The sequence below is a fragment of the Dryas octopetala genome, chromosome 2 (assembly GCF_963921425.1).
Source record: "Dryas octopetala chromosome 2, drDryOcto1.1, whole genome shotgun sequence".
Lineage (NCBI taxonomy): Eukaryota > Viridiplantae > Streptophyta > Magnoliopsida > Rosales > Rosaceae > Dryas > Dryas octopetala.
This window is the reverse complement of record NC_141367.1, coordinates 26,531,948-26,550,367: the sequence shown is the minus strand read 5'-3', so window position 1 is coordinate 26,550,367 and position 18,420 is coordinate 26,531,948. Positions and strand designations below refer to the sequence as shown.

Genomic DNA, 18,420 nt, shown 5'->3' with positions numbered 1-18,420 from the left:
TTTTCTACAATCGAGTGTTGTTTATTTTTATCTGGAAATATATGTAATGGGATACCATTACAAGACTATTGGTAAGTTCAGTCATAACTACAAGCCAAATAATGGAGAGAAACATGTACAATTACAATCATATAACTTTGTCTGTCTTCGGAATAAGTCACGAAATTAGGATAAGGAGGAAGGATGGTTTCCAATTGGTGCGTGTGAGTTGGGAACTTGGGACAGAATAATTGTCTTACCAATCGTAATCAAGTATGAACTCTTTCTCTTTGTAACATAGCACCAAGTGAAGGAGACTTTACAAGAGATGTGATATTGTTAATTTTTTTTTTTACAATATTTGGTAATTACATTATTGATCAAATATCTCATATAAGTGAGATCCATGTAATATGAGAGCTCATCAATGTGACTAGTATATAATATATGTACTATTACTTAAATACATCATTTTTGTCAATTAGTTATTAGTTTAAGAAGGTGTTCCCAACTTAGATTTCAATGGATTTTCAGTCCAATGAAATCTAGATATTTTCAACTCAAATTTTAATAAATTCTAAAAAAAATAAGGTGTTTTAAAAAAGTCATGAATTTCATTAAGTTAAAAATTGTAATAGATTTGAATGCATTTTTTACACATAACAAATTTCATAAGAATTTCAGATTATTCCTTAAATTTTGATAGATTTTATGAATTTTAAAATTTATTAAAATATGAGTTAAGGACACCCTCCTTAGTGTATAAACTATAATGGCTATATTTACTTTAAACCATACTTTGCTCATTCATTAAAACAAACCAGAAAAAAACAAAGTAGCAGAAAAAGTGCAACAACAGAGTTCTTCTCCAAAATTCTAGATGAGGAAGAACAACAACAAGAAAGAAGAAGTGGAGAGTGCGGCAGATGATGACGATGATGAAGACAATGATGGCTACTCTACACAAGATCCCATCCTAGATTTGTTCGACTCGGCATGGCTTATGAAACCGGGAAAAAATGCAAAGGAAAATTACACGCCGTGGCCTGTTTCATTCACTTTTAATAAACACTAGCAAAAACTTAAACCTCTCTTCATTTTCTTTTCACGAATAGCACTTTTAAACTAGACATTGATAATATATAAAATAGTAGACTGATTAAAAGACTGATCCTATTTTGAAGTTCATTATCAAAATTATTTGAAAATCATTTCTGATATATTAGATATTTCACATATATGTGGTCCGACAAAGAGATGTTTAAACAAAATTCACATAGCCTAAATTTTTATAGAAAGACTTCAAAAGGAGGCCCCATTGAAGAATTAGTGAAATTTTATTTTCATTTGCACTTTTTCTTTAGGAGTAATTGGTACATTTTCATTCTTTTTTGTCAATGGGAGTATTTGGAACATTTGGCGGGCTAAGCCCAACAACTTGCTTACCGAAATCAGGCCAATCAATACCCAAAATATTGGACCCAAAACAAAAAACCCAAAAGATCAATTCTCAGCCCCTCACATTACAAGGAGTTGAGTCTACCCAAGAATTGTTGAACTCCTAAAAGGCCAAAAGAAAAGATAAAAAAAAAAAAAAACTCTTGCACTCAACTATTTTCTAAATTTTGTAATCCTTGAATAGGCAATATTTTGGAATATTGGGATACGAATTAGAGTAGCAGGGCAAAGCAAGCAGGAAATAGAATGGTGAAAGCAAGAGGCAGTAATTTTGCTAGTCCCTCTTGTTAAACTTGTATTCTTTGAAAATTGGATGGATATAAGACATAGCGCAGCTGGATTAAGATTTAAGAACAGAGATAATAAGCCATTTCCGTTGTTAAGCTTTCATAGTTTTACATGGCTTAGCATTAAAGACCTTTGTAGCCATTTTCTTTTCCTCTTAAATGATATTTATTTATACATCTGGAAAATTAAGAAGAACCGATCACGAGTTGAGAACCTAGTTCCAACTCCTTTACTTAATACATGAACAAAGAGATTAGAGAAGCAGAGGGTAATTGAAATCAATAAGCTTTAATATATAGACGGCTAACCAATCTGTTATGTTTCACACAAAGAGATTAAAAACAAAGAGAGAGCAGGCGAGCATACCAGTTAGCAGCAATGAGCATCAGAAAATGGGGGAAAAGGAGGAACCGAAGGAAATGATCATGGCAGTGTGGCTTGGCTGTCAAAATGTATAGTTTTGTATAAATCTTTGGAGTGAGTAGGATTCCTTGTATCACCCACTGTCTAGAGAATTGCATCAGTTGGTGCATGTTATACTTTACTTTTGGCATCATTGAGAAATTAATGTAATATATGGTACGTTGGTTAATTGTTATTACCTTGAAATTATGGTTGGAAAATAAGGAAAATTTGTTTGTGAAGATGGAGAACATGAACCGTCAAAGTAGTAGAGGGAATTGATCTTTGTTTTCGATTATTTTTTAATCAGACATAATAATAATGTTAATAGTTGTTTGTTTCCTATCATTTTGTAATCAGACATAATAACAATGTTTCAGCTGTGTTAAATGTAGAGCCACTTACCAAAACATTAGATAAAAAACAGGGAGGGAACAGATCGAGAATTAATTTGGAGATTGGCAGCTGTACGTCTGAGCTCTTTTAGTTTTTGGTCTCAAGTTATCAATATCATTTAGCACGTGTTCATGGATAAAAATGTCTGAGCTCTTTTACTTTATCCACAGGACCACAGTCCTCTTTTTTTTGTCAATTCCATTAGATATTTTTAATCCGTGATCCTAGGACGCTGTTGTTGACTTGTTTCCTAAGATGTGCTTCCTTTACCAGTACCTGAGCCTCCGGTAGCCGGTCGATCATTGTCCAGGAACAATGAACAAGGAAAAACCAGCGTACGATCGTCACGAAATAGAATTTTTGGTAACCGTTGGGATAAAAAGGTCCTTTTAATAGACAGTGGATGTGACAATATATTACTATAATCAGTTTGTCTTTGCCAATGACAATTACTATAGATATACAAATGTGTGGTAGTGAAAAGATTCATGTGCTGCTGGGTTAACGTTGTTGATCAAGAGATGGATGTATTGAGTAGTATACTATTGTGTCTCTTGTTTGCTGCCTGTATCCCAATTATTCAATCCCTCCATTCGTTTGCAAGATCAAGAAGCAAAGCCATTCCAAAAAGGCTTCTTCTTCCACCGGGGCCAAAGCCACTTCCATTTATTGGGAATCTGTTGGAGATTGGCGCCAAACCCCACATTTCCCTGGCGAAGCTTTCCCAGCGCTACGGCGCCATCATTTGTTTGAAACTGGGCCAAATAAGCACGGTTGTAGTTTGTTCATCTACCGTGGCCAAAGAAATCCTCCGAACCCATGACCAATCCTTCTGCAACCGGACTGTCCCAGATGCACTCCATGCCTGCCAGCACGGCGAGTATGGCATGCCTTGGATACCTGTTTCGGATAGATGGAGAAACCTGCGCAGAATAGCCAACTCGCAATTGTTCGCCGCTAAGATTCTTGATGCCAACCAAGCCAACCGGCGCGTAAAAGTGCAAGAGCTCATAGCTCATGTCCGCGAAAGCATGGTACAGGGTAAGGCTGTGGATATTGCGAGGGCTGCTTTCCAAACTTCGCTCAATCTGATATCGCGTACCATCTTCTCTGTGGATTTGGCGGACCCGGGTAGCGAGACGGCCAGAGAGTTCAAGGAGATGGTGTGGGGTATGATGGAAGAGGCTGGGAAACCAAACCTGGGGGACTATTTTCCTGTGCTTAGGAGGTTTGACCCCCAAGGCATAAGGCGCCGCTTGACCATTCACTTCCGGAAAATATTGGACCTCTTTAGCCAATTCATTATCCAAAGGTTGGAATCGAGAAAAGCACATGATTATATCACAACCAATGATATGCTTGATACTCTTTTAAACATCAGTGAGGAGTTCAAACGTGCAGATGAAGATCTGGGCAAGACCGTAATTGAACATTTGTTTCTGGTTCGTCACTACTCACTAGCTACTAGTACTCTCTTTTTTTTATTTTGGCTTTTTTACTGGTTCATTCTGATTGAAGTAACAATTATGCAATATGTAGGATCTATTTACTGGAGGCACGGATACAACTTCAGCCACATTGGAATGGGCAATGGCTGAGCTACTACACAACCCGGAAAGCCTGTCAAAAGCTCAAGCAGAGTTGGAGCAGATCATCGGCAGAGGAAACCCAGTTGAGGAATCAGATATTGCTCGACTCCCTTACTTACGAGCAATACTCAAAGAAACCTTCCGGTTGCACCCACCAATTCCATTGCTACTGCCCCGCAAAGCCGAAGCAGACGTAGAAATCTGCGGGTATGTTGTCCCAAAGGGTGCACAAGTGATAGTGAATGCATGGGCCATTGGAAGAGACCCCAGCGTTTGGGACAACCCAAACTCGTTTATGCCGGAGAGGTTCTTGGGATTAGGTCAACAAATTGATGTTACAGGCAGAAACTTTGAGCTGATCCCATTTGGTGGTGGGAGGAGAATATGTCCAGGATTGCCTTTGGCAGTGCGAATGTTACACTTGATGTTGGGGTCACTTCTTAACTCCTTTGATTGGGAGCTTGAAGATGGAGTTGTACCAGAGACCATGAACATGGAAGACAAATTTGGCCTCACCTTACAGAGGGCTCATACTCTGAAAGCTGTGCCCAAGTCCTATGAGAAGCGCTAGCTTTTGGGTTTTACAATAATCGAAATCGTGTGCAACTGTGCTTCTTAATATCTCAGTGAATTATGGAAGTCAATAATTATTTCTTGTGTAAGAGTGTTGATATATGTTTCATGTTTTCTAATTGGTTATTACTTAAATGTGACTAGTAATATATGTACTATTATTACCCCTTCTATTATTTTTAGTTTACTTCTCTTCCCAATATTAGAAGAGATCCCAAATTCTACTTTCCCTCCCTCCAAAATAAAAAATACATGATTCTTTAATAGAAGGGGCAATACTTATCTATATCTATACATTTATATATTTTATGAGGGATCTTCAAGTAATATATTCTTCTTTTAAAAATATAAGATTATCATATTTTAAACCTACAATTCAAACGTTTCGTGTGTTTTTTACATGTCTGCATTGCTGACGTCCTTACTAGAGAATTATTTATATTTGACATATCTAGCATTAAAAAAATGTTTTATTGTTTCACGATTTGCTACTTTTAGTCCGAAAAAATTTAGGTATTTATTATAAAACTAATTGGCAATAAAAGAAGTAGCTCAAACCCTTATAAACCATTATACAAGGTCTCACATTTTTCGATGTGAGATCTTTCTCTCAACATGCCTTCATGCATGTGGCAACATTCAAGCCCAATACATACGTTGACAATTCATTTAAAAATCCCTAACATTATTGATCTAACATTAGAAAAATGTTTTATTGTTCAAGGTTTGCTACGTTTAGTCATTTTGTAAAAGAAAAGAGTACCATTTTTTTTGGGTAATACGGAGGCCTAACGGCCCAATAAAAAAGAGTACCATTCTCAATTTCTCATTAAAATAAATTGTTAAATTTAGGCCTTTAGGGTGCACCGATGGTTCATATTTTTTAATGGATAATATTTGGGTCACTGCCAGTAGGTATTTCAAGGTCATCTTATTCCCTCAAATTTCGATTTTAGTAATACCGGTGCATGATCGGAATTATTTACTTTTTAGATAACCAATTAAAGATCACTATAAAAAAATCAAATCAATCGGAAACATTTGGTTATATAACTTTTGTTAATTAAGTAGAAAAAATTGATGGTTTTCAATTAAAGAGTGATTTTTTGATCAAATTATTGATTTTTTCTATTTAATTAACAACAATTATATAATCAAACGATTTTCGATTGAGTTGATTTTTTACAAAAATAATTTATAATAAGTGATCTAAAAAATAAACAGTTTCGATCATATGTAAATAATACTGAAATTGCGATTTTAGAGGGAGGGTGACTTGGGGTACCGGGTGACCCAAGTAGTGTCCTTTCATGATACCAAACCCAAGCACCCAATAATCTGAAGCGCATTTTGAGCCATAGCACTTTGGGTTTGGCTTCGGGCCCCAAAATTCACCCACCCACCCACTCGACTGACCTCTCTCTTGGCCGCAACACATTGAGTTGATCTCGGCTGCTGAATCCAGGTAGGCTTGGCAAGTGCTGCCATAGCTATACCTGCTATCGAATGGCTGTACCACCACCATTCTCTGCAATTGATTTCATTTCCATTGTAGCTGTAACTCTACCGGCTCTTCCTTTCTCTATCACCATTTTTTGGGTTTCAGGGTTTCATTTCTCCCTCTGCCTGATACCATACATGCCAATGCATTGAGTTCCCATACGGTCTTTGCTATGCATTCACTCTGATATGTATCACAGTCTTGGCGTTCACCGCCTCATATACCGTAGCCGCATTGTTTACTACGTGAAAACTGGTCTCGTCGACCAAGCCCTCCAAGTGTTCGACGAAATGACCCACTCCAATTGCCGAGTATTCAGCATAGACTACAACCGCTTCATCGGTGTATTGGTCCGCCATTCGCGTTACGATCTTGCCGAGCAGTACTACTACGAGATGGTTCCACAGGGCTTCTCTTTAACCCCATTTACATACTCTAGGTTCATTTCTGGTTTGTGCAAGATCAAGAATTTCAGACTTATTGAGAAACTTCTTCAAGACATGGATAGGCTTGGGTCTGTGCCTGACATTTGGGCTTTTAATATATATTTGAATCTTCTGTGCCAAGAAAATAGGACACAATTTGCTTTGGAAGTCTTTCATAGGATGGTTGATAAAGGAAGAGAGCCTGATGTTGTATCATATACTATAATAATTGATGGGTTGTGTAAAGCTAGACAGTTTGATGAGGCAGTTGACATTTGGACTAGTATGATTAAGAAAGGGTTTAGGCCTGATAAGATTGCGTGCACGGCCCTTGTTGTTGGGTTGTGTGATGGTGGGAAGGTTGATTTGGCTTATCAACTTGTAATTGGTGAAATGAAGGGTCGATTAAAGTTTAGTAATTTGATTTATAATGCGTTGATTAGTGGGTTTTGTCGAGCTGGTAGGATTGATAAGGCACAGGCAATCAAGTCGTTTATGAAGAGGAATGGGTGTGAGCCGGATTTGGCTACTCACAATGTGTTGTTGAATTATTGTTGTAATGAGTTCATGTTGGAGGAGGCAGAGAAGTTGATGAAGAAAATGGAGAGGAGTGTAATGGAACCCGATTCATATAGTTATAATCAGCTTCTCAAGGGCCTTTGTAAAGCTAATAGACTAGATAAGGCATATTTTTTAATGAGGACTAGGATGGAGCCAAAAGGACTGTGTAATGTTGTTTCATATAATACCATCATTACAGGATTTTGCAAGGCACGTCGTACTGGAAGGGCTTACAAACTGTTTGAGGAAATGGGTCAAAAGGGCACTGCACCAGATGTGGTGACATTCACTATTCTTATAGAAGCTTTTTTAAGGGAAGGTAGTTCAGATGTAGCCAAGAAGCTTCTTGATCAGATGACAAGGATGGATCTGTTGCCTGATCGTATATTTTACACTACAATAATTGATCACCTATGTAAGAGTGGGAAAACTACGATGGCTTATAGTGTTTTTAGTGATATGTTGGAGAAAGGAATCACCCCTGATGCGGTTTCATATAATGCTCTCATTAACGGGTTTTGCAAGGCTTCTAGAGTGAGTGAAGCCATGCATCTATATGAGGAAATGCAAACTAGAGGGTGCTGTCCTGATGAGGTTACTTTTAAATTGATAATTGGAGGTCTCATAAAGGAAAATAAGCTTTCAGTGGCTTGTAGGGTATGGGATCAGATGATGGAGAAGGGCTTTACTCTTGACAGAACTATTTCTGAGACTCTGATTAATGCCATCCATTCAGAAGGACCTGCATGAAAATACAAAATGGTTTGTATATTATATAAACGCTCCTATTTTTCTGTTCAAGTATCCATACATGTCATGCTATTTTTATGGAGTAACGTCAAAGTTTTGATTGAATGATTTGTTATGGGGATGTATTTAATAGCTTTATCCATACCACTGACAGTGCTGGTATTTCATTTCTCCAATAGCTCTTATAATTGTTATTCGCACCACTGCAGCTATACTGATTTTTGTTTTTCAGTGCTATAAGTTTTGGTGCTTATTATTGATGAATTATTAAACCTGTGGTGCTATGGACCTATTTTCAGTCTAAAGATGGGGTGTAGTAGATTGCCAGGTTGGATGCATAGCTATGTGTAAAGATGTTTTCAAGAATGATCTGGCAATGATTATGCTATCTTATTCTTTGGTCTGTTGCAGAGTCCGTATTCAGAGGCACTTGCTAGTTGCTGATTTCAACTCATCAAGCCTCTCTTGTTTTCTACCTTGTTGCCCTTCAAGGCAAGTTACAAAACAACCTAGGTATGAGCTTCAGATTTATTTATTTATACGTATTTCTTTTGTTGATGATTATTAGTACAAGCATTCTGCTTTTGTGGGGGAGGGGAAAGATATTCAGGAAGCCATGTGGGTTCAACCCTTATATAGTGTACTGAATTAAAATTTCGGTGTCCTGAATAATTCCATTGGTCTTCTGTTTATGAAGATATTGTTCATCTTCAGTGAAAACTGAAACAGTGAAACTATCAAACTAGAAGGGCGTGGTGGCTGAATTATTAAAATCTTTGTTACGATCCTGTATTTCAGGCACAACCTTTAAAGGCTGTATTGCTTCATTATTATTTGTCTCCATAGTTGTACATCATTCATAAAGTTTATTTTTGTTTTGATGTCTTCCACCATGTTCTTCTGATTTTGTAATAATATTTCTTTAAGTTCATGCAATGCAGGATTGGACCTTGGATTTTTTCAACAAGGTGTTTTTAAGAGCGTTATGCTTATCCTTGTATGATTTGTCTCCCTAATTTGACACATTCATTCTCCTGAAAATGCAAAAAAGGTACTTGAACCTACTTTGTTCTTTTCTTTGCCCCTCCTCTCTTTTCCTTCTCTTTTTAACTTAATTGGTTGTAATACGTACATATAACTGGATAACGCTGCTGTTTGGGACAATAGGTAATGTGAGCGGGCTTTGCAAGAATCAGACTACTTCATGGTAATTACTTACTTTCAGGACTACATATTGATGTGGTATCTCTTTTACCCCCTGAACTATGAAGTCAACCTTAAATATGGTCGAGTCTTGACTATATGCCTAGTATTAGGTGTTATCTATTTTTTTTTTTTTTTTTTGGGGTTTGGGGGTGGGGTGGGGGTGGGGTGGGGTCAGATTCTTGAGTGTTATCTACCAATATAGTTCTGAAACAATCTAGAGTTTTGATTTTTTTTTCTTTCTGAAATAATATGAGATAATGTAAAGTGGTCACATTTAATTGGTTATGAATTTGCTTTCAACTTCATCTTTGTGAGTCTGTTAGTTATCCTTAAGTTATATGTGTTGTGTTGTCTCTGCTTGTGAGCTTTGCTGCTTTCCTTGAATAGGATTTGAACGGGCTGTATGACCTCATATGAATAATGATCTCGTATTGTTTTTGCTATTCGCTCTCTCTCTGCCACTTAAATCTCTTATAAATTTTCATTTTTAATTTTCTTAGGATGCAGGCCCTTCTTGGGCTAATGTATGATATGCAGAGGCTGCAGATATATTTTGAGATTGTTACTATGAGAACATTAATAATCAAATTCGGGAATGAAATCTGAATACAGAAGTATGGCCTATTTGAAATGCAGCGAGTGTAGTGCAACTATTCTCTTCTTTTTTGGGATTGGGGGGTGGTCTACCGAAATAGAATTATGAATGATGATGCATTGCTAAAGCCCTGAGTGACCTCAGTGATAGACGCAATTACTTTGACTACTCTATTCCTACGAAACGAGCCAATAAAGAGTAGGGCAATGGACAGATTTGAGACTACCAACATCTCTAGAAGTCTTCATGTAATGTCTTGCATGAAGAAAAGCATGTTAAAGAATATGAAGCTGTAGTTTCCGGCTGGCTTTCATGCTGGAGTGTTGGAGGATGGAAGAAAAATGGGGACGACCTTCCAAGGAAATACTATTAGTGATTACAGAATCATAACGCAAGTGCTGACAAGTTGCTTTTGAAAGACTTGTGGCATTTAGTGTTGCCCGACTTTGAGTCACAAATCACAATAGAACATCTTCTGTTACCAAAAAGGAAAAAGGAACATCTCTTCTGTTAAATTTAGATGTTAATTGCTCAAACAAATTAATTTTGAGCTGTGAGAGTGTTAATATCTGGTTGTTACACTGAGGAGCAGTGTTATATGAAAGTTTTGTACGGGTTGGTACCACTTGTAATGGTTAATGCTTAGATTTTGTTTGAATTTTGCTTTTTAGAAACAATAGTACCTATTCATAGCATGAACATAGTAAGCTGTCATGGACCTTATAGGGTACTATGAAATCAATTGAAAAATAGAGCTGGTATCGATAGCTTCAAGCTTCACTCTAATCAAAGGCCACTCTCATGATTCATTTGTGCATCTTCAATAGGAAAATATAAAGTATGCATCTTCTTCAGAACTCAGCTTAAAGGGAAAAATTGTACACGAAGAAACCATTAGCCTAGCTGGATATGGGTAAAGATGTAAACTGCCTGGCACTGGAGCTAAACTATTGGAGATGCAAGTGATGGGTATTTTTTTTTCTTTACTTTTTTCAGTTGTGATTTTTTCATCTTGTTTATTTATCAATCACAATATGGTAATCCACGAATTTGTTCAGCAAAGTGGTAATGTTCATTACATTCTATCTTTTTCGTTTCTCAATTTATCAATCACAAAAAGTTGTCACCAAGATTACTTGCCTCTCATGCTTAGCTACGTTTGATTCTTTGCCTTTTTCATAAATCATCCTTGAAGTTTTCTTCAAGTCATTCTCTTTCCTATTGCCTAACAACAATTCATTCCTCACTATTATTATTCCTCTTTCACTCTTCCCCTCTTCTTCAATTCTTAGTACTTGTGTCGATACTACCATGCGTCGCCAGAGCGACACCAACCCTCATTTTGTGAGACCGTTTCAAAATCAAGACCAACAACACTCCCAACCATCTGGTCCTTTGGTGCCACCCTCACAGCACCATGACCCAGGCTACTACGAGCAACCACAAGGTCCGGGCTGGCTTCCACCACTGGACCCAGAACAACAACAACATTTCCCAGCCCGTGTTGGTGAGTCAACCCGTCCCCGGAAGACAAGGAATCAGCCAGCAGGTACAGGGGTGTCATTTAAGCCAAAACCTGATTATGAACCAGACCAACATCATCCTCGGCCCAAGCGTCAACCCAAGCATTCACAGCCACCCAGTCCGATAGTGCAAACTAGTCCACACCCTGATCAAGACCAACATCACCCTCGGCCCAAGCATGAAGACCAGCATTCACAGCCACCAAGTCTATTGGTGCCAATTAATACAAACCATGATCATGACCAACACCCACAACATGGTTCACATGGTGGTAATTCACAGGGACATCCACGGCATCATAGCCAGAGTCCCCAGTCCCACCCACATAGCTTGCATATACCACACCCTCAAGAGACCAACCTCTTTACATGGTCCGCAGCCATTTTCTGTGCAATATTTTGGGTTGTCATAATCATAGGAGGCCTAGTCGTTCTCATTGTCTATCTAGTTTTTCGTCCCCGGACTCCAAAATTTGATATCTCTGCTGCCACTCTGAATGCAGCCTATCTTGACATGGGCTATCTGCTCAATGCTGACCTTACTTTGCTAGCAAACTTCACCAATCCAAACAAGAAGGTGAGCGTGGACTTTAGCTATATGACCATTGATCTTTATTACGGGAATACCCTTATTGCTACTCAATATATAGAACCCTTTTCAGCACACAAGAGAAAGTCCATGTTTGCAAATATTCATATGGTTGCTAGTCAGGTTCGTCTGGGAATGCTAGAAAGCCAAAGGCTTAAGAGGCAGCTGGAGAACAATAGGGCTCAATTTGAAGTGAAGGGTTTTTTCAGAGCACGATCTAACTTTGGAAGCATCTTAAGATACTCGTATTGGATGCATAGTGACTGCAAAGTTGTGTTCACTAGACCTCCTGAAGGGATTCTGGTTGGTAGAAAATGCAGGACAAAACCCTGAGGAGGCTTTTGGAATTTCATATTGGAAGTGGAGCTAAACATTTGTTTCTTTTACTTTTGTATTCATGTTTGGAGCATTGATTTCGTACGTGCATTACTTGTACCACCATTAGTTGTCCGGTTAATATTCCTCTGAATGTTTTTTTTTTTTTTTTTGATAAGTGAAAATATTCTTTTTCCACTGACCTGATGGTCTGATACGGTGATACTTCAGACAATCAGCCCTATATATCTTTTTCTTTTTTTCAGTTTCCAGTTTAATGTGTTTCCACTGCAATGTTCTGTAATTTCTCAAGGTCAATTAAATATACACATTGAATTCAAATAAACTCACTCTTAACAAAAACAAAGAAGAAAAAGTAATATTAATCAATTAAATAAAATAAAAAAACTCATATTACACATAATCATAAAGATAAATCTAAATGATTGTAGTGAGATTGGAATTGGGTGACATTTGATTTGACAGTAATGTTCATGAGATGAATAGAAGAAAAATTGTATTTACAGTTGACAAACATACTCAACACATTGGTATTGTACAACGTAATGTTTTTTTTTTCCCAAAGGTATGCAGGGGCCATGGCCGCTAGTTGTCCCTTCTATGTTCCGCCCCTGCTGCTCACAGAAACCTCCTGTAATGATCCCTGGTAAAGAAGGGATGCCTGAGGGCTTCAGGAGCTGTTAACCTATTGGAGGGATCATATCTAAGGAGACCTTGGAGGAGGTCGATGAGATCCCCAGCTGAATGATCAACATGCTGCATCACTATATTCTGCCAGAGACAAATCAATCTGTGAACTTTACACAATTACACTTTGAGGGGAAAAAACATCACAAAGTTTGATTGGAAACAACGTTTCTGAGCATGTTCCAAAACAAAAAAGAATATAATGCAATAAAAAAAAAGTACCTGGAGACGATGTAGCTTTAAAACAGCTTTAATACTTTCCCGGGAAGTTGCACCTTCTGGCCAGTCCAATCTACCCCTCCTGACATACTTATCAGCATGGCGGCTGATCCCAAAAAAATACATTAACAAAGGAGACAGTGGTGAATATAGGCGAACTAATGTTTCTGAACCTTAAGATATGAAAGTTATGATGAAAATCATCAAAACAGAACATACTCTGCTCTTTTCAACATGTGCGGTGGCAATGGGCCTAATACCCTCTCCATCATAGCTAGGTGTTCTAAGTTCTCATGTGTCAGAAACAAAGCTTCTCCCTGAAAATAATAGCATTTTTTTTTTTGGTTAAAACTTCTTTTATAGAGTATGTTCTAATCCAGAAATCAGGAAGACAGACCAATTCAGAGACATACCGAACACAATTCTACCAAGATGCAACCCACACTCCATATGTCACATGGATAACTCCATCCAAGTCCTGCAAATATAAATAATCTTATGAATGTTAACTTAAAATAAAAATAACAATAATAAATATTCAAAATGGAAATGATTAATGGGCAAGAAAAAAAAAGCATAATATTAGCATACCCAGAATAACCTCAGGTGCGCGGTAGTGCCGTGTTGAGACAATATAGTTGTGCTCTTGATGCTCATAGGCTGTGCTACCAAAATCAATAACCTTGATGGCACTAGACTTTGGCAACCTTTTGTAACAGTTGCCATCTTTGGGCGACCGGGATGTAAACTGTAATAACAAATGAAGAACTTGAAAACTCATGATATTTGACACAAAGTTAAATCCCTAATGAAGAGAATGCAGGTATAAGTATAAAGAAGTGCATTGCTAGCGTTTGAAGGAAAAAAAGAAAAGACTCATGGCAAAACAATAAAATCAGTAGATATACCTTGTAGTCAGGTACTTTAATATATTCCGGAGAGACAAAAAGTATGTTCTCAGGCTTCAAGTCAGTATGGATGAGACGCATATCATGCATGACTGCAAAATTTTACACAGCAGAGAAAGCATAAGAACTCATAGCATTGCACTTCTATTAAATTCAATATCCAGCCACAACCTCTATGTGTTATGATACAACAAATCCAAAAACAGATGCCTTTCAAAAGATGTAATCACTTAAATAAGCTTTATTAAAAAACCAAGCAGAAACTACCAGTAATTTCTTTAACCAGGAAAGGTAAAAAATTATGCATTACTATAAACTTTGAATGGGATAACAGAAACAATAGAAGTCCAACTACACACATGCTACACATTCCAACAGTTGCCTGCCAAGCTCGCGGACAAGATCAACCGGAAATGGGCGATAATTATTTTTCCGGAGGAAATCATATAAGCTTGGTCCAAGCATCTCAAATACCTGTTAAGACCATTTAAATTCAACAAAGTCTTAACCCCCAAAATATTTGTGAAGTTGGGGAATCATGTTATTAAAAATCAAGCATATACTTACTATACATATATGGTTACGATAGTCAAACCAGTTCCGTATTTGAACACAACTGCAAAGAATAAAGTTACTTAACAATTGACACAAATTTCACTTTAAAACTGACAACAAACAAATGAAATAATGATGTCAGGAAAAATAAGCTCACCGACTGCCATTTCTGTCATACTTTCCGAGCAACTGTAGCACATCAATTTCTATCATTGCTGCTTCACGATATTTCTTGATACTTCTGACAACTTTTATAGCTACCATCTCCTTTGTTTCCCTATCCCAACATTCCAAAACCTGACCAAAAGTTCCTGCACACACGCAAAGAGTCCAAATATGAGAAGACAGATCACCTAAACATGAATCCACCCAGACACAGGTCTAAATTCAGTGAAAAAACTAACCTTCACCAATTTTTCTGTGAATTCTATCTGCAAGTAAAGTAAGACGAGTGTAAGGATACAAATTACTTAAGAATAATATCAACAGAAAGAAATAGGTGTCGTGTCTTAAATGAAAGATTTTCTATACTTGGTTAGATCAAAAGATTTTGACATGCACACAGTACGAAAAAAAAAGGATTAAAAAAGACAAAACGACAACACTTTAGATATATATTTCAAATTCCAGAGCAACCCTAAAGTCCCAAAAAAGAGAAATCATAGAAATTTTTACTTAAAAGTAGATGTACTTTAAAAAAAAAAAAAAAACTCATTGAAAATAAACAATTGGGAAAAAATATGAAAAGTTGGAAGTGCATCAGTGTGATTTATTAGGTTTTGAAAGTTTACAATACAGCAACAAAAAGACACATAAATAATGTAAAGAAAACTCTTCAATGGTGATTAAATGTAATTACAGCGAGAAGTTAAATTCTCTCCGAGCGCAAACATGTAATGCCCATCTTTGTCATCATCTCGCCTTGGGGGAGAGCCTTTTTGAGTCAATCCCTTTACAAAAAGACTAGGATGGTCTGGGAGTACCCTTGGAGGTCCAAAGCTTGTCCCATTTCCAACATCTTGCTCATAATATATTCCTGACTGAGCCTACACACAGGCATTATTCATACTCCACTATACAAATAGTAAGAGAAAAACTTAACCCTTAGCTATCTATCATTCATTTCTAATATTTTTCCCTCATCTTTTCAGTGTATGCAGAATGAATAAATCACAAACATAAAACCAGAATACGGAACATATTACATATCCAACTTCCATATGACTCATATAACTATCAGATCATTGCAATAATAGTAATTAAAGAATTCAATTCTTCCGAATCGTTAAACACCATTATTTTATTCCATTCAATTTTATCATGAACATATATTCATGTGTAAGGCCATGAATTAAACAAAATCAGACTTTTCCATGCACTACATTCCAAGAAAACAAATAGATCCCTTAGAAAATTAAATCAATTCTATTGTCTACCCCAATATACCTAAAATTTTAACATCATCTCCTACCCTGTAAACGTTTAACACGGATGTAAAATTAAATTGGGATTCATTCAATATTTCAAAGCTAATTTTAAACAACAAGATTAACAATTAAAGCCTAGAAATGAAAGTTAGATCTAAATATTGAGATAATTTAGGAAATGGAGAGTAAAAATTGTACCTTTGGGTGGGGTTGAGGGACGTCCCAAGAAAACCTGGGCCTCTTCCTTGGACGCCGATCAATGTGAGCAAGAGGGAACTCCGTCACGTAATCCATTTCCATCTGATTCAAAGCCCTAACCTTAGATTCTCTTATTGAAACAGAATTTGCTCCGATTAAACGAAGCGATCCATTGGGTTTCTGTAACGGAGGAAACCCCCTAACCCTTGTTCTTTGTGACCTACCGCGAGTCGTTGGATGTGTTTCTGAAGGTTAATCTGGACGGTTGGTTGGTATACTGAGCTGTTTCGTTGACCACAAATGAATAATTATGTGGCTACATTTAAACCCTGGTTGAGTTAGGAAGTTTTTTTATGGTCTATAGTTAGGGCGTGTTTGGAAGAGTGTCAAAACGTTGTTTGGGGCCTTAGACCTTTTAAAGGCATGTTGGGCTCAATTAGACTTGGGTTGTGAATTGTGGGCCAGAGTTAGACTTGGGTTGGTTTCTGCAAGCCCAATATGAAGAAGCCATGCAGCTATGTAGGAGAGTACGTTACTGAGGCCACTGCCAATATCCCTAGAAGGTCCACTAGATTATTTTTTTGGCCATTGAGGTCCACTAGATTCTAAGCATAAGCTGTTTTTGTGCTTTTTTTTTCTTTTTTTTTTTTTCCTCTTTCTACTTATTTGGGCCTCTAGCCATGTAACTTAACAACACCCTTAGTCGTTCGCTTTTCCATTTTGCTTATGGAAGTTAAGAAATTGTAAAGTTCTTGAGTTATTTCAAGTGAACAGGTACGTAGGTGAGATAAGAGTTAAATTATACTAAGTTAAGAATTCGATTTCCACTAATGTAATTAACAAAATTAAAAAATTGTAACTTGTAATCATGGCCACTTTTATTTTATTTTTTAATAAGTTATGGGTGAATGCCACTTTTTGCTTTTGTTGCTATGGCACTTACAATTTGGATCACAAATTTGTATATTAAATTTTTTATATATTATTATTAATCAACTTAAATCCATTAGTTTTGAACTTATGACCTACTTCGATAAAAGAAGATTAAGTATTATCCATTAAATCAAATGGTCATTGAAATTTATATATTAAATTTATGAATTTTTGTTATTGTAAATTTATAAATAAGCTTTAAAATAGACTCATATATGAATTATTAAAATATTGTCAGATAATTCTGAATGTAAATTTGATAAACAATTTTAAAACTAATCTCCAGCAATATTCTTATTATTATTCCGTAAATAAGGGGGGTAAGAATCAAACTCTGTTTTGATTAGAGAAGGAGAATTGCAAATTGAATTCTCTTGAATGAAATTTAGCCAGCTTATCATAATGCGAGCAAGTCTTGCTAATAGACACACGATAAGGTTAAAAATACAATTTTTTTTGTTTGGGTGTATGACAAAAGCCATGTTTGGGTAGTAGCATGAGGCCACCGATTCAACTTAATTTGTACACATCTTTTTCACAACGAACAAAACTTACGTATTGGATGTCACCTGTGTGGTATCACAAATGAGAGAAAAAGAGAGAAGGGGAGAGAAAAAAAGAAAAAAGAAGAAAAAGAAGACGATGGGATGCCACCTGTTGGTATCCCGGGACAGATAAGTCTCACTCTTCTACAAACTGGCATTGATTTTTCTTAAAGAAGCTTCACGGATGTGACACATGCATGATCCTTACAAGAAATTGTGGAAAGCGAAACTGCGGAAGTATGTTTTCCCAATGCTACAAGAAATCTCAAGTTTGACTCCTTTTTTTAAGTATTATCGGTCAAAAAACCCACTCCACTCCTGCTCTCACCTCTGCTCTCTCTGCTCTCTCTGCTCTCAAGTCTCGACTGCGATCTCTCGCCGGCGACCAAGAAGTCACCTCTTTGCTCAGCTAAATTGATAATTTGATATCATGTATTAATTAGATCATTTTATCTAAAATCAATACATAATAGGGAGAGAAAATCTAAATAAAACTTTAATTAATTATACTTTTTAATTTATATATATGAAAGACGAGGAGTATTTTAAAGCTAATTAGTTAATACGAAATTAATTATATTTTTAGATTTACTACATAACTAATTTTATAATACGAATAGTTTATTTTTTAAGTCATACTTCAAAAATTATTATTATAAAAAATTAACTACATTAAAAATTATTTAATTATTTAATTATAATTAAATAAATAGATGATCACTATTTTTGATAAAAAAATATAAATAATTGTTATTATAATTAAATAGCTAAATGACT

At 36.4% G+C, this 18,420-nt stretch overlaps 4 protein-coding genes across 9 annotated transcripts; 3 read left to right on the top strand and 1 right to left on the bottom strand.

Annotated features, from left to right (window-relative positions):
* The first annotated feature begins 2,970 nt into the window (after positions 1–2,970).
* On the top strand, positions 2,971–4,881 carry LOC147294876 (geraniol 8-hydroxylase-like). Its single transcript, XM_086230844.1, has 2 exons — positions 2,971–3,965; positions 4,063–4,881. The coding sequence occupies exons 1-2, from the start codon at positions 3,012–3,014 to the stop codon at positions 4,681–4,683; spliced, it is 1,575 nt and encodes a 524-aa protein (XP_086086970.1). The 5' UTR covers positions 2,971–3,011; the 3' UTR covers positions 4,684–4,881.
* Positions 4,882–6,083: 1,202 nt separating this feature from the next.
* On the top strand, positions 6,084–10,806 carry LOC147294875 (Pentatricopeptide repeat (PPR-like) superfamily protein). 2 transcript variants are annotated; one of them, XM_086232984.1, is made up of 5 exons: positions 6,084–7,934; positions 8,334–8,435; positions 8,864–8,973; positions 9,090–9,129; positions 9,629–10,806. In XM_086232984.1, exon 1 carries the CDS (start codon positions 6,375–6,377, stop codon positions 7,920–7,922), a length of 1,548 nt encoding a protein of 515 aa, XP_086089110.1. In that variant the 5' UTR covers positions 6,084–6,374; the 3' UTR covers positions 7,923–7,934; positions 8,334–8,435; positions 8,864–8,973; positions 9,090–9,129; positions 9,629–10,806. The 2 variants fall into 2 exon arrangements, with proteins under 2 accessions (XP_086089110.1, XP_086089109.1); XM_086232983.1 differs by having other exon boundaries at positions 8,850–8,973.
* Positions 10,807–11,013: 207 nt separating this feature from the next.
* LOC147294874 (proline-rich receptor-like kinase) lies at positions 11,014–12,273 on the top strand. Its single transcript, XM_086234213.1, has one exon. The coding sequence runs from the start codon at positions 11,035–11,037 to the stop codon at positions 12,166–12,168; it is 1,134 nt and encodes a 377-aa protein (XP_086090339.1). The 5' UTR covers positions 11,014–11,034; the 3' UTR covers positions 12,169–12,273.
* Positions 12,274–12,509: 236 nt separating this feature from the next.
* Positions 12,510–16,424, bottom strand: LOC147294873 (serine/threonine-protein kinase AFC1-like). 5 transcript variants are annotated; one of them, XM_086230424.1, is made up of 12 exons: positions 16,166–16,419; positions 15,400–15,586; positions 14,945–14,971; positions 14,698–14,851; positions 14,553–14,601; positions 14,345–14,459; positions 13,986–14,077; positions 13,669–13,825; positions 13,492–13,555; positions 13,297–13,377; positions 13,081–13,183; positions 12,510–12,942 (listed from the first exon to the last, which is right to left on the bottom strand). In XM_086230424.1, exons 1-12 carry the CDS (start codon positions 16,265–16,267, stop codon positions 12,790–12,792), a joined length of 1,284 nt encoding a protein of 427 aa, XP_086086550.1. In that variant the 5' UTR covers positions 16,268–16,419; the 3' UTR covers positions 12,510–12,789. The 5 variants fall into 5 exon arrangements, with proteins under 5 accessions (XP_086086550.1, XP_086086549.1, XP_086086553.1 ...); XM_086230423.1 differs by having other exon boundaries at positions 13,297–13,394; positions 13,491–13,555; positions 16,166–16,414; XM_086230425.1 differs by having other exon boundaries at positions 12,781–12,961; positions 13,297–13,394; positions 13,491–13,555; positions 16,166–16,422.
* Between the last annotated feature and the right edge of the window lie 1,996 nt (positions 16,425–18,420).